Below are 24,600 nucleotides of genomic sequence, written 5' to 3' on the forward strand. Positions count from 1 at the left end.
TCCAATAAACTTTCATTAAAAACAAACTAACAAGTGTAACTGAGTGAAACTGGGTTCTTGTGAGTCCTGAATAGGTAGTGAGTTGTTTGTTAAAGGATCAGTAAAGGGAAAATGCATGTTTAGTCCTGTTTTAAGGTTACTTATGATCATATACAATGGTTCAGATCAAAACGTTGACAAAACTAGCTTTTTCGAGAAAGTTGATAATTGCTCTACCACCGTTTTGGTCATACAATGGATGTGGATGGGCATCTTGAAAAATCATTCAAAAACATGTTAAACTTTCGATTTCAAAGACAAGAATCATAGGATATATGCTTAGATTGGGACTTTTGAACGCATCTTTTGGCCATGGATTGGATACCATTATGAATTCTTCGCTGTCAGATGCTGCAGCTTCGGCATACGTTTTGTGGCTATTGATTGCGACTAGGGCTGGGTTTTCATTAAGCATTACATTGGTCATTTTGGTTAACATATTTTGTAGTTCAGCAAAATAAAAAGCAACTCCAAAATCACTGTACTAAAGTATAAAGGTCTGGAACTTTGATCCAGAGTGGAAGTTGATAGTTGACCGTCAGGTCCATCTACCCACTTATCTACCCACTCACCCATCACTGGGGACAACTCTAAGCAACGAGCTCCTAATTAAACCAGTTATAATAATAGAACTCCAACAGCACATAAAACATCTCAAAGTAAAAGCCCCTGGTGAGGACAGAGTAGACAACCGTCTCATTAAAGAGGCATCACCAGAGTTTCTCTTACAACCTGGAGAGCTATATACGTGCTGCTTGAATTCAGGCTATTTCCCGAAGACATGGAAGTCTGTTTTGGTAACTATGGTCCCCAAACCAAACAAAGACCACCACTCACCTGCCAATTACAGACCCACTAGTTTACTGAGCAACCTTGGAAAGCTGCTGGAAAGAGTGCTGGCCGACAGACTCCAAACCCACTTCGACTCCATAGGAGTTCTGGGGGTGCATCAGGCCGGATTTAGGAAGAATAGATGTACTACTGATAATATACTACGTCTGGCAGAGGATGTCCAACAGAATTTCAACAAAAAAGAAATCACAGTCGCTGTTTTCTTTGATATTGAAAAGGCGTTTGATAAGATGTGGCATAAGGGACTTATGTACAGATTGCTCGAGAGTAACCGCCGCCTCTGAAAACAAATGGTGGTACTCTTAAACAGTTTTTTAAACCATAGACAGATTGCAGTGAGGGTGGGAGCCTCAACCTCCAACAGATTCAAGCCTGAAGCAGGGGTGCCACAAGGCTCAGCCCTCAGCCCACTACTGTTATTACTGTACATAAGCGACATATATTATCCACCACAAAGGGAAGGTCAGGTCTCCCAGTTTACTGACGACCTTTGTTACTGGGCCTCATCCAAAAACTTCTCTCATGCTCAAAAAAAGCTACAACGTAGCATTACAGAGATCGAGAATTGGGCAAACATGTGGAGAGTTAAGTTAAACCCCCTCAAAACTCAGTGTGTGCTGTTTTCAAGAACCCCACATAAAGAGAAGATAGTGCTCCAACTCTATGGTCAAACCCTGCAGGCCAGTCCTTCAGCAAAGTTCCTGGGAGTGATCTTCCAGGGAATAGAGAAAGACGCCAGAAAGAGACTAAACCATCTAAAAGTGCTCTGTAGGAAACATGGTGGGGCAAAACCAGCAACTGCTATCCGTGTCTATCAGTCATACATTAGACCGCTCTTTGAGTATGCAATACCTGCTTGGTGTAATATAGGACATCCCAGCTGAAAAAGCTGTAGACAGTACAAAACATCGCCATTAGAATGTCTTACAGGCTCTCTAAATACACCAGCTCTAACTACACCCATCATATATCTGGCTTGATGACACTAGAGGAAAGATGTGTGGTTTTGGAGCGGAGTTGAACCCATCATTCCAACCAGCGATCAGGGAAGAAAGATCAGACCCACCGAGATACCTTTGTATCACTCCACTGTCTTTTCTATTAAAATGCTAATGTAGTCTACATTTTATTCTATTTTAGTGATTTTAAGTTATTTTCAGCTGTTCAGGTGTGATGCATTTGACATTTCAGATTTTTCACATTCATGCATTTTCAGCAATGCTTTTGCTATTCCATTCAGCTGCTCAGCATTCACACACATTTTCTGCAGGAAATGCAATTTTCTAGTTTTATATGACCTTTATGTGTTGCACTTTGTCTTGATGCTTTTAATGTCTCATGTAAAGCACTTTGAATTGCCTTGTTGCTGAAATGTGCTATACAAATAAACTTGCCTTGCCTTATATTGCATTTATCCAATGTACTGTACAAGTATTCATTGGGTAATATTCTATTCTCTGTCCCCTTGCTTGAGTAAAGTTACACTTCAATAACGCACAGTAGGCCTTCAGTAGTCAAGACCCCCACTCTTTGTAGGAATGTAAAGTGACCTTGTTGACCTTTTGAGCTGTTTTGCAACTATGAGATGCTGTTGTCCCCTATGGAGTATCAGGGTATTAGAAGCATACTAGTATGAAGTTAGCTAACTTGGTAGGAATGTTAGATCATATGTAAATTGGATGGGACGTCCAAATGCAAATTGCCAAACAAAAAATGAGGAAAATAATTATATACACTTGAATGTAACATGGCCTCATGAAGCCAAAACATATATAAACAGTATTTTGAAGGTAGCGATTTAAATGTATCACACCAGTGTTTAATTGATGCTCTGAAAGATATTCATGCGGCAGCTGTGTATTGATTTTGGAGAATTATTTGGAGTGTTGTTTCATTTTGCAAGAGATTTGTGGAGTTATGACATAGTGATGTGTTGAGGTGGCGCAGGTTGATGATGTCAGAGTGTCTGTCATCACCAGCAGGTTGACCTCCCCACCTTGACCCTCCTTCAATGCTGCCATGCTGGGGAGAAGAGAGGAGGAGGGAGGAAAATAGGAGAGGAGGGGGTAGAAGAGGAGATCTATAGTTATAAACTCCTGTATATGTCATATTTTGAATCAAGACAAAGAGAAACATCTGACCGGGTATCAGTGGAATGTGTTTCCTTCTGAGAAAAATGCAGCTCCAACGACTCACCACTAGATGACAGTGGGCCACAGAATGCCACATAGAGCCTTATAACCCTCAATCCAGTCAATGTGGATCATCCTAAATCCAACGTCGATGTGGTTCTGAACATTCCAGAGGCTCTAACAACCCCCTCCCAGAGAAGGAGACTCCCAAAGATTCTTTATTCGTCATACAGCATGCACAAGCGCACTTGACTCAAACACACATGTAATATTGGGCGACACAAGGAACACACATGGATCACCAATGAAATGCTTCTCCCGCTCTTAACCCGTCCTCTCGTCCTTCCCCCAAGGGCAGCCGGGAGCAGACAGTAGGCAGTGTGTAGGGGACGCGCCCGCGCCTGTCAATCCAAGTGCTCCTATCCGTCTTCGTCAGGGACAGCAGCGTTAGCTGCATGCTTTTTATATTGGGTTCTTTATGGGAGAAACCCGAGTGAGCATGGGGAGAACATGCAAATTCGCCACAGAAAGGCCCGGTCGATGGCCCATGTGGGAATCAAACCCAGGACCTTCTTGCTGTGATGGGACTGACGGTGTAACGACCTGAGCCACCATGCCACCCACCAACACAACTGAGGAACAAATCAAGGCAGAGTCTGATGAAGAGGACTGTGGAGCACCAGAACCAGCCTGTGACTCTCAGCCCCCCTTTTGTAACACCAGACTGTCCTACAGCTCAGAGTTTAGAGGAGGAGGAGGAGAGAGGAGGACTGCTGCCTCAACTTAAGCCTGTCAAGTCAAAGAGAACCCAGGCTGGAAATAGGAAGTGGTGGGAATCCCTCCAGCACAGGTGAATGTGTGTTTTGGTAACTCCCATGTCTTCTCCTCATTTGGATAGTTGAAAGCATGTTGTAGCACAGAAGACAGACCTCCACCCTGCCGGTCACAGTGTGAGGTATTACTGTCTCCCTACAGGTTTCTTTCAGGTCAGAGCGGAGCTGCAGGAGACAGACGGTGTTGATGGTCCTCAGCCCAGCAGGTTCAGCTGCAGGAGGGAGACGGTGTTGATGGTCCTCAGCCTATCAGGTTCAGCTGCAGGAGGGAGACGGTGTTGATGGACCCCAGCCCAGCAGGTTCAGCTGCAGGAGACAGATGGTGTTGATGGACCCCAGCCCAGCAGGTTCAGCTGTAGGAGACAGACGGTGTTGATGGACCCCAGCCCAGCAGGTTCTGCTGCAGGAGACAGACAGTGTTGATGGTCTCCAGCCCAGCAGGTTCAGCTGCAGGAGACAGACAGTGTTGATGATCCCCAGCCCAGCAGGTTCAGCTGCAGGAGACAGACGGTGTTGATGGTCCCCAGCCCAGCAGGTTCAGCTGCAGAAGACAGACAGGGTTGATTTTCTCCAGCCCAGTAGGTTCAGCTGCAGCACCACAACACCACACACCTTTATAATCCATCATCTCACACCACTAGCAAAACATAGGCTCTTCCCAACTGATTACAACCCTGTTTATCTCCCCAGAATTAGAGGACCACAGGAGACAGCACAGACGGTCAATCCAGGGCAAAAGAGGCATTGGTGTCACCGCACGGCCGTTGGGCCGGCACTAAATATTCATTACAAATACTCAACCTTCCTCTAGCCACTGCTCTGGCTCACGCACACCTGCGGCGGCAACGCCATTGCCAGTGAACGGAGATGGGAGGAGAACAGGTGAGAGAGCATCCACCACACATCCACCACACATCCCCCAGACATCCACCACACATCCACCACACATCCCACAAACATCCACCACACACCCACCAGACATCCACCACACATCCACCACACATCCCCGAAACATCCACCACACACCCACCAGACATCCACCACACATCCACCACACACCCACCCACCAGACATCCACCACACATCCACCACACATCCACCCACCAGACATCCACCACACATCCACCAGACATCCACCACACATCCACCACACACCCACCAGACATCCACCACACATCCACCACACACCCACCCACCAGACATCCACCACACACCCACCAGACATCCACCACACACCCACCAGACATCCACCACACATCCACCACACACCCACCCACCAGACATCCACCACACACCCACCAGACATCCACCACACACCCACCCACCAGACATCCACCACACATCCACCAGACATCCACCAGACATCCACCACACATCCACCAAACATCCACCAGACATCCACCAGACATCCACCACACACCCACCAGACATCCACCACACATCCACCAGACATCCACCACACATCCACCAGACACCCACCAGACATCCACCAGACATCCACCAGACATCCACCACACACCCACCAGACATCCACCACACACCCACCAGACATCCACCACACATCCACCAGACATCCACCAGACATCCACCAGACATCCACCACACATCCACCAGACATCCACCACACACCCACCAGACATCCACCACACACCCACCAGACATCCACCACACATCCACCAGACACCCACCAGACATCCACCAGACATCCACCAGACATCCACCACACACCCACCAGACATCCACCACACACCCACCAGACATCCACCACACATCCACCAGACATCCACCAGACATCCACCAGACATCCACCACACATCCACCAGACATCCACCACACACCCACCAGACATCCACCACACACCCACCAGACATCCACCACACACCCACCACACATCCACCACACATCCACCACACACCCACCAGACATCCACCAGACATCCACCACACACCCACCAGACATCCACCACACACCCACCAGACATCCACCACACATCCACCAGACATCCACCACACATCCACCAGACACCCACCAGACATCCACCAGACATCCACCAGACATCCACCACACACCCACCAGACACCCACCAGACATCCACCACACACCCACCAGACATCCACCACACATCCACCAGACATCCACCAGACATCCACCACACATCCACCACACATCCACCAGACATCCCCCAGACATCCACCACACATCCACCAGACATCCACCACACATCCACCACACATCCCCCAGACATCCACCACACATCCACCACACATCCCACAAACATCCACCACACACCCACCAGACATCCACCACACATCCACCACACACCCACCCACCAGACATCCACCACACACCCACCAGACATCCACCACACACCCACCAGACATCCACCAGACATCCACCACACACCCACCAGACATCCACCACACACCCACCAGACATCCACCACACACCCACCAGACATCCACCACACACCCACCAGACATCCACCACACATCCACCACACACCCACCAGACATCCACCACACACCCACCAGACATCCACCACACATCCACCACACATCCACCAGACATCCACCACACATCCACCAGACATCCACCACACATCCACCAGACATCCACCACACATCCACCAGACATCCACCACACATCCACCAGACATCCACCACACACCCACCAGACATCCACCACACATCCACCAGACATCCACCACACATCCACCAGACATCCACCACACACCCACCAGACATCCACCACACATCCACCAGACATCCACCACACATCCACCAGACATCCACCACACACCCACCAGACATCCACCACACATCCACCAGACATCCACCACACATCCACCAGACATCCACCACACACCCACCAGACATCCACCACACACCCACCACACATCCACCAGACATCCACCACACACCCACCAGACATCAACCACACATCCACCACACATCCACCAGACAGCACACACATTCCCTAGACAGGATCGGCTGAGGAAGTTTGGGCCACATACCATTTCCAGTGGGAGGATGGCAGCATCTGAGAGATGGGCGATAATAGCCAAACCCTCTAATGTAGGGGTAATCCTGCAGGCTATTATGTACTAGATCTATATCGCTGTATTTTATACACTCATGTTCAAAGCACTCACTCACTCATACAATTCAATTTTTTATATAAAGTATATTTTATAAAATAGTAGGCTACTTGAAAGATTTTGAATGTTCAGATACCTTGAGGAAGTGACACATTTGGTCAGACTGATATGGCTTCAGACTTTCCAAGATGACATATGAGCTTCCGTATTGGTGTTCTGGCATACAGAATATGACGTGTGTGTGACGTGTGTGTGAGAGGGAGAGAGAGAGAGAGAGAGAGGTGGGGGGTGAGAATTTAGAGCAGTGTTCAGCTGGGCGTCTCAGCGGACTAAGTGGAGTCATGAGACGGCAGCTTCCCAGCTGAGCGCTCGCTGCGCAGCCCAGAGACAGACAGGAGTGTGCTGACAGGAGCACAACAACAAGGGGCAGCAGCTGGGGACCAGCCAATGGGTCTGTGTGTGTGTGTGTTAATCATTATGGCCGGGTTCAGGTGATTACCTCAGAGCAAGGTGGCCCCACTGCGACTCAACAAAGGAGGAGGAATAAAAAAAAGCTGAGCTAGAGATCACACATGCCGTGGCGTGCGTGTGACTAACCCTAAACCCACTATTATGACCTCCTTGGTGTCTGTGAGCGGGTCATGCCCTGGTGTGTCAGAGGCTCGGCTAGGGCAGTGAAACAGATCAGTGTTTGTGCGTCTTCTCCAGGCGTGTCGGGTTCCTCGCCACATTCTCCCCGTGGTTACTATAAATACACGCTCCCCCCCTGAAACATGGAGACCTCGTTGGGCGCTGCATTGACTTAAAGGGATAATTCACCTAAACTCGTTTCCGTCATCAAAGGGGTCTGTGCTCTTTGGTGGCGTGGCGTGACACGTGGCGTGATGTGGTCTTCAGAACAGAACGGGGATGGTGGAACGGAGACAGGGAGTAGCAGGAGTGACTCAAACTACAGTACAGGTTGGTGGATTGTAACTGAACAGGAGTTTATTTGTCTGAAAACGCAGACATGTGTTACATCATAATCAAATACAAAGTCGAGATACAGAAACTAGACACGGAGTATAAATATATAATACCTCTACAACATGAGAAAACCTCAAAACACACACACTCACACAGTCTAAGTATGAGACAGAATGCCACTGAACAAAGATGGGAGATCTTTGGGTTTCTGGAGTCCAGGTTCAGTCCTATCATGCTCTCTCTCTCTCTCTCTCTCTCTCTCTCTCTCTCTCCTACTGGCTCAGTTCCACCCAGACCCACCTTGGAATCCCAAAATGTCTGCTCTTCCATCCTGGGGTTTTGTTCCAAAACCCCTCGGTTCACTCGTATGTTACAACAAGGTGTCAGTCTGTTTAGAGTACAGGGAAGGGACAGGAGAGACTAAATACAAACGAGTCAAGTCTTAAGGAAATCTCCTCTTCCTGTATACTTTCAGGAACAATGACAGGAGACAAAAACACTGTAGTTGCCATCGTCCAGACCGGTGAGGGGGTTATAAGGTCCTCTGGGCTTTGGGGTCATAAGGTCAGTGGTGATAGGTGACAGGGCGGAGCTTTATGCGCTGTTGAGGAGGAGGATGGCGGGAGCCGGGCCGGAGGCGGAGAGCTCTGGGGTCACGGTGCAGGGGTCAACGTCAGGGTCGTTCCCAGAATCCTGTGCGTTCGGTGATGTCAGGGTCAGCCTGCTAAGACTGGCCTCCAGCTTTGCCTCGGCTCCCTCTGCTCTGTCGCCTGCAACACACACACATGCGCACGCACGCACACACACACACACACACACACGCGTGCACGTGTTACAGCTGGAAGGCGAACACAAATCCACTTCACATTGATTCAGTGAGGCAGAAAAACCATGAGTCAGCACGCACAGACACACACACACACACACACCTCTCTCCTGGTCGCAGTCCGGAGACGAGGCGCCACTACACTGGCTGCGGGGGCCCAGCAGGGGGGAGGTGTGCCCGGAACCACACAGCGAGCCCGGACTGCCAGAGCCACAGCTGCCGGGGAGCTCCAGAGCACCCGGACAGGAGGAGGAGAGGAGAGAAGGAGTGGGGGAGGAGGAGAGGTAGGAGCAGGGCCCGGGGGGGGACAAGGAGGAAGAAGAGCGAGGATGGGGGGGCACGCCCAGAGGGGAGGAGGGGGAGCGCGCGTCGCCGCCGTCCTCCGAGACGCCGTTGTGATCGGCCTCGTCGTCAAAGGTTACAGACGCCACTGGAAAACACACAAATGTTTGTGCACGTTAAACACACATTCCCGCACACACACACACAATGAAGATGGACTCGGTTGGGGAATGACTTGGTTGATAATGCAAATTCTACCCTCGGACTCACTGGATAGGCCGTCTGACTCCATCTTGAAGTTTGCGATGTCATCATTGGCTCCCTCCCCCTCCGCCCCCACGCCCCTCCCCCTGGCGCCCATGGAGGGGGAGTGTCGTCGTCGTCGGGCATGGATCTCCTCGGAGATGGACTCCAGGTTACGCAAGGCGGTGCGGTACGCGGCCTTGGCGGCCGCCAGCTTGGCCTGACGCTCGTCCACGTGCCGCTTCAGTTGCTGGGGGAGGAGAGATTGTGTGTTAAAAAAACAGCAACACGCACGCAACACACACACAACACACATTCAACACACACACAACACACATTCAACACACACACAAGTACACGTACACGCTCATGTACAAAGTGAAGTGTTAGTAACTTGATACATACCTCAAGCTGTAGATAATATTTTGCTTTCAGTTCAAAGTAGGGCCTATGGGGAGGGAGAGAGAGAGAGAGAGAGAGAGAGAGAGAGCAAGAGAGAGAGAGAGGCAGAGAAGAAGGGGGGGTGGGGGGGGGGTGTGAGTCAACCGTTCAAGCGAGGCACAGTTCCAATTGCTATGGCAACCCTGAACCTTTGGAAAAATAACACTCCTCGATGAACTGTGACATTCCATCAGCCCCGAAAGGAAAAAACACACACACACACACACACACACACACACAAAAACCAACCCCATGCGCCAACCAACCCGCCCAACATCTGGAGTATATCCGATGACATAGATGTAGACACACTCAAACACACACACACACACACACACACACACACACACACACACACTCTCTCAAACACGCACACACACACACACACACACTCAAACACACACACACACACACACACACACACACACACACACACACACACACACACACACACACACACACACACACACAGAAGACGCTGCAACAAGAGGCCCCAGAGCGTGGACTCTGATCCTCCCTCTTCTCCTGCTCCTATGTTGGTCATAGTTGCGCGCGCACACACACACACACACACAAGCACACACACACGCACACACACACCTGGACTTGTTGATGGTCCGTCTCAGTTTCTTCTCCAGCTGTTTCATGTGACCGATGCAGGTGTTGTAATTGGCCGCAGTCTGCTTGTGCTCCGCCTCGCAGCGTGTCCTGCTCTGCTCCGCCTCCATCACCTACAGCACAGAGGACGGCATGAAGCCCCGCCCACACCGCAGACCAAAGCGCCACCACGCGCCACCAAACCACCTTCCGACGATATAGCTCCCATTGTTTCCTATGGAGGCCCGTGCACTGGCGCCACGCCCACAGCGGCCGACGATGGCGCCCCAGGATTGATTTCGATTCGGCGCTATTTTCATGGATGGTGGCTGGCGGCCACATGATGTCACGGCTAATCGACAGCACTGGGAGTGGTCTTGTGCACTGGGAGTGGTCTTGTGCACTGGGAGTGGTCTTGTACCGTCGTTGTGGCTGTGGTTTGCGGGGGGCTTCAGTGTACGAGATGTCATTGGCTTGAGAGTTCACACACTCACACACACGCATCATCTCCATTAATAAAACAGCTAGTTCGGACCGTGCATTGTGATTGGCCAAGACGCATTCGGAGCCGTGCCAATAACCACGACATACCAACGGGCAAATCACCAGTTATCAGTCCGTAAACTCTGCCAGCTGCGTTAAGTTGCCGTAGCAACGGTAAACAAAGGGGAACTATTTTGGATCGTGGAGGGCTGAAACAACACAGTTTAGGGAAATTGAACACTACCAAACCATCTTTAAAAAATAAAACATTTTTAGCGCCAGTGCAGTGCTGTTGTGTAAATAACGTACTCCAGGTCGTGGTTCATTGTGGCTATTGGCTCGGCTGCGCTGGCTACGGTGCCAGTAGCCACGATAAACCACTCCCTCGTGTGTTACAGCTTAATTACCCAGCATCCAGCTATCCCCCCATGCCCCCGCCAGGCCAGCCCGCCCCCTTGTTCCCCTGGACGCCCCGTACGTACCCTCTGGGTGGCGTGGTTGAGCATCTCCTGCCAGGCGGAGTCGAACTGGCGGCTGTCCTCCTCCAGAAGCCTCTCCTCCGCCAGCGCGATGGTCTCCTTGGCCGCCCGCAGAATCTCCACCGCCCGCTGGAACTCCTGGGCGGCCCGCTGGGCCTCCACCTGAGCCTGGGGAACGGGTGGAGAGACGACCCGTCAGGACGCGCACCGAGGTGGGACGCAGCCGCAGGTTGAGACTGGGCCTCCAGGAGGGGTGAGTTAGTCAACTGGCTCCTCATGATTCAGTCGTTGACATTGACGGTCATTGTCATTATCATGTACTGTAGTATAATTGTCAATATCATGTATTATGTCATATGAAAGAAACTGTAAATGGGGGGGGGGGTCAATTGATGTGAGCTGCTTTCAAATGCAGCCACTACTGAAATATTAATGCTTTTATTAATACACACACACATCCACTCACACGCACGCACACACACACACACACACACACACACACACACACAGACAGACACACACACACACACTGGGAGACTTATGATAGCAGCTGTGCAGCTTTTCAGTTCATAAATCCCTTTATCTCTGGTTCGGAGTGCGGAACGTGAGAACGGGTCTACTCCTGGGAACTCAGATGTTCCCCACGGTGCTACCAAGGCCCAGGCATGGGAGAGGAGACGGAGGGAGAGAGAGAGAGAGAGAGAGAGAGGGAGAGAGAGAGAGAGAGGGAGGGAGAGAGAGACTGAGGAGGAAAGGAGAACAGAGCCACAAGATGATTCAAGAGGACAAATGTCATCACTTCACCACATTCACATGACAAAGAGCCTTTACTCATCCTCCTCTAACCACTGTTCTCTCCTGTGTGTGTGTGTGTGTGGGGGCGGGGGGGTGGTGTTTGTGTGTGGGGTGTGTGTGTATGAATGTGTCTTCCTAGATTTGACCTAGATTTCATCCCGGTGGAGCCCTGGCAGATTCTGACCACAGACAGACGTCACTCTCTCTCTCACACACACACACACACACACACACACACACACACACACACACACACACACACACACACACACACACACACACACACACACACACACACAGTGGAACAGCGCTGGGCTTTGACGGTGTCAGTGGGCCAGAGGGCTGAGCAGAGAGAGAAAGAACGAGAGATGAATCTCAGCATATCTCAGCCCACTCCAGCTCCAGGCGGACAGGCCCGGCTCTGTTGGGGATTAAGCCGCTGGCTCAGCTGACACACCGTCCAAGACGTCGCTGGCCTGTCTCTACACGCTGCCCACCGTCACTCGCTCTGAGTCACAAGGACTCGCCTGTCCTTTCTGACTCAGCCCGAAGGTGGACTGACCAGTAGAAAGGGAGGGAGAGTGGACAGTGGACGGGCCAGTTGGATTTTAACAAGGCTTTTTTTTTTTACATTTAATTTGTCATTTATCCAAAGCGACTTAGAATAATTGCAGTTAATGTAGGTAACCAGTGTACTGCTCCTCTCCAGAACTCACAAGTGCATCTCCCTTCTAAATAAGTGACTAAGAGCATAATCTAGGGCTGAGGGCAAAGTGCAAGAATAGCAAAACAGAAATACAATAAGTGCTTAAGAAGGAGGTTCCAGGTAGCACTTCTTGAAGAGGTGAGTTTTGAGCCTGCGGCGAAAGATGGTCAGCGCCTCTGCAGTCCTGACGTCAGTGGGCGGGTCGTTCCACCACGGTGGGCGCTGGGCCAGAGCGTTTCTGTCAGGGTGAGAGTGAGCAGATGACCTCCCTCAGCGTCAGCAGATCAGCGTCTCAGCCACGTTAGCGTTAGCGCCGGCGTAACCAGGCGGTTCTCCGGCGTAACCAGGCGGTTCTCACGGCTCTGCCCCTGCTCTGTTGAGATAACCCCCTGACCTCTGACCCCGGACAGTTAGGGGGCATATTTTCTACGATACAAGTTCCAGTCCTAATGAGAGAGAGAGAAAGTGTGTGTGTGTGTGTGTCTGTGTGTGTGTGTGTGTGTGTGGAGATTATGTGTCCCGGCAGGGTAATCTGTCCCAGCAGGGGGAGGCCTGGAGGGTCAACCAGAGGGGGTAGCCCTCTGACGCAACACCCCGAGGCTGGGGTGGGGGGTCGGGGGATAGCTGGACGACAGAGCCCTGGGTGGAACTCAGAGAGAGAGAGAGAGAGAGAGATGGAAGGGGAGAAAGATGGAGGGAGAGAGAGATGGAAGGAGAGAGAGGGAGATGGAGACGGAGGGAGAGAGAGGTGGAGGGAGAGAGAGGGAGAAAGAGATGGAGGGAGAGAGAGGGAGATAGAGATGGAGGGAGAGAGAGAGATGGAGGGAGAGAGAGAGAGATGGAGGGAGAGAGAGGGAGAGAGAGATGGAGGGAGAGAGAGGAGGAAGGGAGGAGGTGACGCTGGTTCCAGCACACCCTGCCAGCAACACAGAAAACCCCTCCCCCTCTTCACTGACCTACTTCCTGTGCTCTAACCACGGGCACAGCAGAGAACACATTCATATGATGATATGATGCATATTTTAGAATGAGAGACCGTCAAAAAGGATTAAGATGTTTTAATTATGTGCGCATGAGTCCCTGAATGGGCAAACCTTCACAACTATCGCACAAAAGTGCCTGTCCTCCCCCATACTTCCTGTCCATGTCCTATTAGGGGTGTGTGTGTGTGTGTGTGTGTGTGTGTGTGTGTCCAGGATGTGAAATCATTGAGTTGTGTTAAGAGGGATCAAAGCAGGTAATAGATTCAGTAGGTCAGAGAAAAGAGATTCATGTACCGTTTTTGCTTTTAGCATTGCTCACGCACACACACACACACACACACACACACACACACGCACACACACACCTTCTGTGATCAACGCTGATTTTGTGGATGATATATTTTGGATGTAGTCCCGCTAGTAGAACCTAGTTTAACGTTAAGGGCCTCCGGTATTCACTTCCTTCATTCAATCATACAATTACATTTCCCTCAGTCCAGCATCTATTTTTGTTCACCGCAAACTCCCTTTTCAGACCGTTCGCTTATGTTTGCAAAAATTCATGAAAAAGGCATGTTCTGTGAATTTGAACACACCCCTGTTTATCACCCTCTCTCTCTCTGTCTGTCTCTCTCTGTCAGTTCTGTTCATCTCAGAGAGGAGAGAGGAGACATGGCCTCAGAGATGGTAAATCTCCCTTCCTCCATCACAATGTTGAGAGAAAACATGGGAGGGGGGTTTGAGGGCCGTGGTTGGCTGGCTGGCTGGCTGGCTGGCTGGCTGATTGGTTGGTTGGTTGGCTGACTGGTTGGTTGGTTGGTTGGCTGACTGGTTGGTTGGTTGGTTGGTTGGCTGACTGGTTGGTTGGTTGGTTGGTTGGTTGGCTGGCTGATTGGTTGGTTGGTTGGTTGGTTGGTTGGTTGGTTGGTTGGTTGGCTGGTTGGTTGGTTGGCTGGCTGGTTGGTTGGCTGGTTGGTTGGTTGGCTGACTGGTTGGTTGGCTGGGCTCAGGGGGGCTAGACTAGGTTGTGGGCGGGGCTGACAGAATGGTGTGTGTTTATGTGTACACTCACTACAAACACACACACACAGAGCAGAGGGGAACTGGGAGGGTAAGATCGAGTGGGTGTGTGTTTGTGTATGAGAGAGAGAGTGTATGTGTGTATATGTTGATAGCATGAGTCTGTATGAGTGTGTGTATGTGTGTGTGTGTGTGTTCCCTCCTGCCCACATGCATATGTGCCTCTGGTAATCCCAACACTCGCATGCTGCTGGGGTCAAATACAGACAACTCTCCCCTGGCAAGCACAATAGTCGTGTTAAAACACACACACACAACACACACACACACACGCACACACACACACAGTCTGTGTGGCAGCTCAGATGTGACAGAATGGAAGCTACGCCAACGTGAAGGCACGGGCTGCCAAAGGGGAGTCATGGCCCTGTCCAATCAGAGAGGAGCGGGGAGGTTGGTTGTCCAATCAGAGAGGAGTGGGGAGGTTGGACGAGCAGACCAGGGTGGTGGAGCATACTACTGATCGTATTACAGCGCTCAGAGAAATGTCTTAGCTGTCTAATGTGTCCCAAGGGGACGTCGTCGACCCGGTCCCCAGGCCAGTCTCACAGTCTCAACATCAACATGGAGATGTCCATAGGAGTCAGTCAGTTCAGGGCCGATTAAGTGGTACAAAGAGGTACCCTCATCCACTTTGAAAGCACACATTACGTTACTGTGTGTGTGTGTGTGTGTGTGTGTGTGTGTGTGTGATCAGGCTGGATTAGTGAGTGGATGTGTGACAGGGTTATAAATGGAAACAACGTGACACCCTGGCCCTCCTCTAAGCATAGATGAGCTCTTTAACATTATCTTCTGCTCCGTTTCCCTCCATAACCCACGACTGTCTGCCACCTCTTTCACAAGCCCTGTTTGTGTATTTGTGTGTGTGTGTGTGTCTGTGTGTGTGTCTGTGAGTGAGTGTGTAGGTGTGTATGTATGAATGTGAGAGTATGTGTGAATATGAGTGTTTGTCTGTGTGTGTGTGCCCACGTGTGTTTGTGTGTCTGTGTGTTTATGTGTGTGTGTGTCTGTGTGTGTGTCTGTGAGTGAGTGTATGCATGTGTTTGTGTCTGTGTGTGTATGAATGTGAGAATATGTGTGAATGAGACCTGACGGCTGCCTATTACACCGTATGGCACCGCGGCCTCACCTGCAAGCTGCTCCGCCTGCTGCCGGACAGGCACATGGTCAGCATGATCATGGAGCTTGTCTGAAACAGCAGCTTCACCCTCACCACCGGTAGCGGACAGCGAAGCAGGTTGCGACGCCTTAAGAACGTTGTCCCCCAGGGATCTGTCCTGGCCCCCCTCCTTTATAACATCCACACCTACGACCTGCCGAACACAGTCTCCAGGAAGTATGCCTACGCAGACGACCTTGCGCCGGTGTACTCAGCCGGCGCAAAAACACTGCGTAGGGCAGCCCTAGCCCTGGTCTACTCCACCAGGGAATACTGCGCACCGGTGTGTCGCAGCGCTCACACCAGCCTCATCAATCCACCTATCAACGAAGCCTTGTGCATCGTGACAGGATGCCTGCGTCCCACTCCTGTGAACAACCTTTTGATCCTTGCAGGCATCCAGCCCGCTGGCCTCCGCTGCACAGGAACCACAGCACGTCTGGCCTGCCGGGCCATGGAGCCTAACCACCTGCTCCACGACAGTCTCACTGCAACAGCAGAGCCTCCCCGGCGTCTCAGGTCAAGACACCCTTTTGTGCTTGCCGCACGGGATCTCCTGCAGCAATGCAGAGATCTTAACATCAGCGAGGCAGGATGGGCAGATTATATCTGGCGTGCGGAATGGGGGGCAAAAACCTCCAGACTCCAGACCTTTATCCCGACCGCCGGTCCTTCCCCCCCTGGTCCTTCCCCTCACGCGTGTGCGTGAATGAATGTGAGAGTATGTGTGAATATGAGAGTGTGTGTGTGTGTGTGTGTATGTGTGTGTATGTGTGTATGTGTGTGTGTTTGTGTGTGTGAATGAATGTGAGAGTATGTGTGAATATGAGTGTGTGTGTGTGTGTGTGTGTGTGTGTGTGTGTGTGTGCGTGTTTGTGTGTGTGAATGAATGTGAGAGTATGTGTGAATATGAGAGAGAGAGTGTGTGTGTGTACCTGTCTGGCCACTCTCCGGGCCTCCCAGTATGGTTTGGAGTCGTCCACAGCGCGCCCGATCCTCTTCACCTGGTCGTCCAGCTTCACCGTGGCCTCCACCAGCACCGCGCGGAACCGCTGACGATAGTCCTGCAGACACCAAGGTTATAGTAGTTTTTCATTCGTTTTTATTTTTATATCGTTTTCACTTTTTGTTTTAGATTTGTTTAGTTTTAATTTGTTTTTAAAGCAGATTTGCTAGTTTAGTTTAGTTTTTCATTTTTGAAAATGCTTAGTGTTAGTTTAGTTTTTATTAGTTTTAGTTTTCTTTCTTCTGCGCTAGCCTCGTGAGACCATCCTGATCTCACAAGCTCACGTTGTTTCATTCCGTGTGAGAAACCATCTGGTGCAGGTCAGGTTACTTCGGGGCAGGAGCACAGCTAAAGAAATGGACGATAGATTTCATATCCACCTAGGCTTATGTATAAAGTGAAAAAGACTCAAACTAAAGACATTTTCTCTATAATTTTAGTTTATTTTAGTTAGTTTTGTAAATACACAATACAGTTTTAGTTAGTTATCGTTTTTTTGGAAAGTCTAGTTTTTATTTCAGTTAAAGCAATACATAGCGCTTTCTCGGAACTGCGCCCCCACAGGCTCTGCGAGTAAGTGCACTATCGTACTGTCGTAAAGTTATCAGATTGTCTTTTTATTTTTCTGGCTTCCTCCGTGATGTTTCGCTTAGGTTTTCTCACCTCTGCCATGATATAATTGAGCTAAAAAACGCATGATATCCATAGACGCCGGAATAGTTAACTACTACTGTGTTGTTTAAGCCCAACGTTGCGCATGCACACTTCGACTGAATGCTGCGTCCCGGGGGCGCGAGTTTTAAAAGGTAATAAATGCCAATGTATTATCTTTCTGAGTAGACTGTTTGGACGAATCAGCTTACTTTTAGTAAATCTAATTGGAGAATTAGCACCAGACACGTTTGTAAAGGTCCGAATATTGCGATGTATTGCTTTAACTAAAATGTTTTTTCACACCTAGTTTTCGTTTTTTAGTTAGTGTTCATTAACTACAATAACCTTGGCACCCAGACACACACCACACACACACATAAACACGTACATAAACACACACACGCACAGATTTAATCGATTTAACGTACATAATACAGTATGTCACCTTGACCAGAGAGAAGCTTTCAGAGGAAGAAAATAAAAAAGTGGTCTTTAGTGAAACTAGACCCCAGTGTGTAATCTCCCAGTTCCTGGCCAGCTCACAAGAACACAGCAATATTTAGCAGTGTGGTGGGAGCTATGGAACGCTCACATCTACACGGTGTGTGTGTGTGTGTGTGTCCCTTATATAAGTCTTGTTTTTCACGACAGCCGACAACCCAGTTCCCCCCAAAGAACTGTGATGAGTTGAGCTTTGTGCTTTCCTGAAAAGAGCTGTGTTGGCTAATTCAATATAATACTAATCTATTTAACACACACACACACACACACACACACACACACACTCACACACATGAACACACATGAACACAAGAACAGAACCAGTCAGGCCTTTTAATACTTCTAAGAGTCTAGTGCTAGCTTTCTGCTAAGCTAACTAGCGCTAGGTTTCTGCCTGAGATCTCGTGCATCCTGTCCCAAAAGTAGATCTGCTGTGACTAACCCACACACAGAGAGTGGGGTGGGGGGCTTCCTGTGACATCATAGCCTTTCCTGAAGTGTTCTCTTGAGCTGACAACTTGGTTAGTGTCACACACAAAAAATACTGGGGAATGATATCTGCTCAGTAGGGCACACAACACACCGTGACGCCTTTGTTTACAGTGTAAACAACCTCACATGACCACACGGGCCTGGTCTCCTGGGCCAGATGAACGCTTATCAACCCCGGGTTCAGAACACGAACACAAACACACAACAGCCTTGGGGCTCTGTCAATGCTCGCTTCTCTTCTCAACGTCCATGGCTCTGTCAGTGCTGGCTTCTCTTCTCAACGTCCACAGTTAACCTGGCTTCTCTTCTCAACGTCCACAGTTAACCTTGTTCTCTTTATCTATTCCTCTCTTTTTCTCTCTCTGGGTAATTCTCATTCTCTCTCTGTTGTTGTTGGAAAGGTGGAAGAGAGGGAGAGAGGGGAAGACATGCATCAAGATGCATGCATGCATCGAGGGCCGGATTCGAACCCACACCGCCACAGAAAGGACTAGCCTTTACATGGTAAGCGCCCCAGCCCGTTGAGCTACAGGGGCGCCCCTCTCTGTGGTTGTTAAACTCCGTTACCCCAGAGGGGAGTGTGGAGGAGAGCGCAGCTCTAATGAGAAATAGAAGAGGCCAGATGTAGGGAGGAGGAAGATGAGGACCAGCCCTGGAATGTTGCTTTTATTGGACTGATGCCTGCTGCTGTGGCGGACTAAAATACAGTGGAGTTCTCCGCTGTGCCTGCTCCTCCATATGGGAAAGAGAGATCCTTCACTAGCCAATGAACTGCCTGCTAGACTCTGACAAGAAAACTCTGTCTGTTTGTCAGAAGACTATGGAGCTGGGTGAGGGGGGGAGCTTAAATTAGCTGTATTGCACAGTGCACTTGCATTGCTAATTAGATAGAAAGGGGTTACTGGGTTTCTGACCAGGAACTCCTGATTTGGTGGCTTGTGGGAAAACAGCAAACGCTTAAGGGTGGAAATGCTTATAAGCAGTAATCAAATCAAATCAAACTTTATTTAAACGGTATACAGTAAAGATACCAACGCTCACGGAAACATCCATGGGGATTACTTATTGCTCAACGGCACGGGCAGCATAGCACGACAGGGAATGTTTCAAGACCCAAGGCTTTCCTTAGTGTTGTCATTCTTTAGACACACACACACACGCGCACACACACACACACACACACACACACACAACACACACACACACACACACACACACACACACACACACAGCCCACCTCTAATTCACTCTCCCAGCGGTTGATGTCATCTGTGGACTGGTTCAGCTTCTCCAGCTCACCCTGTTAAGAGAAAAGAGAGGAGAGAAAAAGGGGGTGAGGGGAGGAGAAGGAAGATAAGGACAAGGGGTTAGTAAAGGATATAGGGGGGGAGAGAGGGGTGAAGGAGTTTAAGCAGTCAGAAAGGAGGGGCAGCGTTAGCTTCAATCTGTCAGTGTGGAATACTAGTCCAAAACATCTGGAAGTTGTTAGGACTAGAGGGAGGTCTTTCACAGACCACTGTTGAAATCTCACTGTTGTTCACTAAGTCACTGACAATATCATACAAACAATATCACAGGTCTCACTCGAGATTGTACCTGTATTAAATCGGTGCTTGATACCCTACTAAACGAAGAGGTTTAGCCTATTGTGGACATTTCAAACCAATAAGGAAAAGTACAGGGCTGCGTTCTTTACATGTTGCACATGAACATTGTGTGCACGCGCGCGCGTGCCGCCAAATAACCTTAACCCCCCTTTTTTCAATTCCCATTTTAAATGAACAATTCATTAAACAAAACGAAAAAAGAAAGCAATATTTCCCCGACTGGCTGTCTTTGCCAACACCCATGAAAAGACCTTTCAATGTCACATTCTCTACCTTGCCTGTAACGCAACATGATTCTTACCTGAATTCTGGGGTCCACTTCTTCCTCCTTGGGAGATTCCGAGTCTTCGTCAGACGTGTTTCCCTTTTCTAAGTTGTCCATTTGTCGGTGTCTGTGTGCAACGGGTTCCTCCGGGCAAAACAAAGTGCTGACGTTACCCCCGCGATGTCGTTCGCCAAATATCTAGTCCCTCTTTAGATGAGTTGAAAATATTGCATTACGAAGAGGGTCCATGTCTGTATCAATCCGTTAGAAAGCTGAGAGAAGAAGAAGACTTGTCTGTGATTATTCACGGACATTCCTCGAGCACAACAGGCGATTCTGTGAGAGGCGCTCTGCACGCACAGGGGGCAGAGTGGACGTGTGGGTCTGGAGCATGGATGTATGAGAGAACCAGCTCGCCATACCCAGGGAGAGAGGGGAGGGGGACACCGGGACATGGGATTTATCCGCCCTCTGGTGGTTGACTGGGAAGGGGCACACGGGCGTGTGATTATTAGGCTAGTAGAGGAGGAAGAAGGGGTCCCAGTGCACCCCCGGAGATATACAGTACTTCTAATCAGTATATCTATATACTGTACTTCTAATCAGTATATCTCTATACTGTACTTCTAATCAGTCAGAGCTGGCCTTAACCATCTGGGGGCCCGTTTCAAGAGCAATTATAAGAAGAAAGAAAATGATAAAATAAAAGACCCATATTCAATGACCATTGACCCATATTCACAACATTGTGATTTATTTTAATTAAGGCATGCTTTGTTATTACTCATTTAGTTCAAACTAATTATTTGAACTGTAATTCAGATCACACAAGATGTTTTTGATGTTTGAAATGTGTTTTTCAACTTCGCAAGTCGCCAGGCCATGGCTGCACGCATTGACAACCCTACTAGCACAGTACGTAAAGCCGACGGGACACATTGGTCGTAGTTTGGTAACGACAACAGCGGACCTAGCTGACACGTGACTATACAGTCGCAAAATAACCAAAGTAACCGACCTCAGGGAGACTGTAGGGCAACGTAGCCGTCACTGCTGCTGAAATCCGTAACTACGATGTAATTAAATAACGTGACAATGCTGTTACATAACAGTCCCACCCTGACTTTATTGGAAATGTACATATGTCACAGTGGTCAGAACATTTGTAAATTACTTAGGCTAGGTTTTAAAATAAAGTCATAGTTACAGAATTGTAATAATGAGGAGCAATCCTGCATGTCTGTTTTGTGTGTAATTTCTAATTTACAGTTAATATTAACACTAAAGATTTACATTTGCATTACATCTTAAATGGTGTTGAGAGACTCGCGTTGAGGTATCTGATTAGCGGGAGAACATTTACGCTGAATTATTAACTATGGCAAATGTTAAAATTTAAAACATGTAAATAAAACATGTAAATAATGTAATGTAATGCATCATCCCCTACATAGGCGGCAGCAGTGAGTAAGCTAAACAAAGCAGAGAGCGCCGAATCGCCGGTAGAAGAAGACAGTCGATGCGCTGTGGATATTAGCCATTTAAGTGTACAAATTTGCCTTTTATTTGAAAGGTGGGGGACTACAAACAGTAGCGACCTCGGAGAAAAGGCTTTCATCTTTCCAACGATGTGTTTACTTTGGTGATTAACGAAACGGTTTTGATTGTAGACTCTCACGAGCGGGCCGAGGAAGCGCATTCAGGTAAATTGCATTGAGAGTAACGCGTTATCTGTAGGATATCGCCCTGGACCAGGTCTATGGGGAGCCTACCTACGCCCTAGCAGCACATCTCAATAAAGACTTTTTAACTTTTGGCAGTTGCTTTATTTTGAACAATGTCAAGATGGTATCTCCTTCTCCTCTCTCTCTCTCTCTGGACCACTGAGAGAGAGTCAGGGAGAGAGAGAGAGATGTCCTCTTCTCTCTCTCTCCTCTTCCATGGCTCGGAGGAGGAGGCGGTGGTGGTGGCAAATTATAAAAACTAAATAAAACATTTTTTTATAATAAAAACTGATTCTGATTCTGATTCTAATTGTAAGCTATAGTGATAAGATAAGATAAGATATCCATGTTAGCATATAGGAGTACTGTTATAGTTACTGTTAGCACTTCAAACTTCCACTGTGCCATCAGCTGCTGGCCCCTCTTCGCAGAGCAACCGACGTATTTTCAACCGGAGGTTTCGCGTCGCCCTGATTCAACCAGGTGTTATCATGGAGGTATAATATGGGTGTTATGCGGAATTCTTTGACCATCAGTGACCAGATCCGGTGGTCACTGATTTCCGCATGTACACCGACATCTGTGATCACATTCACACATCTGTGGTCTCACATTCCGGTGCGTTAATACACAGAATACAAAGTATTAATACACTTTGAAGCTTCAAAGCACCGCCACCACCACAGAAGAAGACTACCTCGGAAAAATAATTTCACTCGGACAGAACGCGTCTATATCTGACTTCGTAGTTTTGACCCAGATACAATTCCCTCTTTGGAGACCCTTTAGATAAGTAATTAAACTGTCATTTGAAACACTGGATGAACAACTGAAATTTGCTTTTCTATTCCACTTGAGACAAGTTCATAAGACATAAGCACACACAATGCTCCTCAAGAATGAGCGTTTAGTGGGAATTAATGAGCTGGAATACTAGATTAGTTGGAATGAGAGGCTACAATAGTTTGGTATGATATAGAATAGAATATTACTTAATTTGCCATGTGTTACAGGCATTGGAATTCTTGACATCGCTTGTCCTTACAGTATCAGTACTAGTCTTATCAGTTGGTACGCAGCTAGGTTCCCAACTGGTATTTAGCCTACTATCGATAGTCTAGAAGTCTATCATCCTCTGTTAGGATGCCATGCAAAACGTCCGCAGTGGTAGGACTGAAGCTAGGATGTGAAACCAGCAACCAAACCAGTAACCAAAGTAGCCTAATTCTCGCCGATTTAACAGGTGGGAGCGACTCCACTATAACATTTCCGTTCGAAATCAATGTCCTATGGTACAAATACACTGTTAACTATGCCCTCGCCAGTAGATGGCTGTATGTAGCTGTAAGACTGCTGTAAGAATGTACCGTGGTGGAGAAGAAGACATAGTTTCCCCGAATAATAACGTGCAACTTCGGGTATAAAAAGTATTATGTTTCTATCGCATTATTTGTCCTTTCCCGAATAACGTAGCCGATTCGGATCCGGGTACATGTGGCTTGTAAGTTGAATGACCGGCTCCTATTGCGGGTATGCGGCCGATCGAAATAAAAATAGATATTCAAAATACTCAAACAAATTATTGAACTAGACATGTCGGATCTACTGTAAAAAACAAACAAACAACGTTTTAACCTTATATATTAAATTGTGCTCAATTTAGACTGTTTTCTTTATAGACTATTTCCGAAATTCCGACAATTTACTAGTTCATATTTTTGACACCGTCAGTCATGTTTTTAGTGAGAGGAAAGGGGTGACTATCGAATTATAGTCGGGGGCCCTAGCGAGGGCCCGTTTCAGTTGAAACGGGTGAAACATGGCAAAGGCCGTCTATGTAATCAGTATATCTCTAGATTGGAAAAAAAATGTGTAGAAAATGATGAGCTATGTTAACAAGCTGAAAACATGTCCCACATGCCATTTTTATGCAAATTAGTGCCACCCAAACATGCAGCCGCCCATTGACCTCCATTCATTTATTAGACCAGGATTACGCAAAAACTACTGAGCCAATTTTCAACAAAAGTTGGTGGAGGTATGTAGTATGGGCCAATGTAAAACCCATTACATTTTGGTGCAGATCTGACTCACAGGTCCGGTCCAGCCTGCCCAAACATGCAAACATGGCTGCCCATTGACCTCCATTTATCTACTAGACCGATTTGCATGAAACCTGGTGGTCCAATTTACTAACCTAGAACCCATTCAATTTTACGCCAGCAAAAATTGCAGATATCTGATAAAGTAAGGTGTCTAAACCCATGTATTGAAGGTCGTATATCATAATAAAACCATATTCTGAAAAAAGACAACTCCCATTAAGGTGTGTCTAGACAGATTAGAAGTATATCT

The 24,600-nt window shown here is 48.5% G+C and overlaps 1 protein-coding gene across 1 annotated transcript; it reads right to left on the bottom strand.

Annotated features, from left to right (window-relative positions):
* Nucleotides 1-7,939: 7,939 nt before the first annotated feature.
* LOC311323523 (SH3 domain-binding protein 5-like) lies at nt 7,940-20,871 on the bottom strand. The gene is made up of 9 exons (XM_084455763.1): nt 20,558-20,871; nt 19,887-19,949; nt 16,932-17,060; nt 11,274-11,438; nt 10,312-10,442; nt 9,676-9,718; nt 9,298-9,520; nt 8,849-9,175; nt 7,940-8,689 (listed from the first exon to the last, which is right to left on the bottom strand). The coding sequence occupies exons 1-9, from the start codon at nt 20,636-20,638 to the stop codon at nt 8,514-8,516; spliced, it is 1,338 nt and encodes a 445-aa protein (XP_084311889.1). The 5' UTR covers nt 20,639-20,871; the 3' UTR covers nt 7,940-8,513.
* Nucleotides 20,872-24,600: the final 3,729 nt, after the last annotated feature.

Source organism: Borostomias antarcticus (genome assembly GCF_949987555.1).
Source record: "Borostomias antarcticus genome assembly, chromosome: 21".
Lineage (NCBI taxonomy): Eukaryota > Metazoa > Chordata > Actinopteri > Stomiiformes > Stomiidae > Borostomias > Borostomias antarcticus.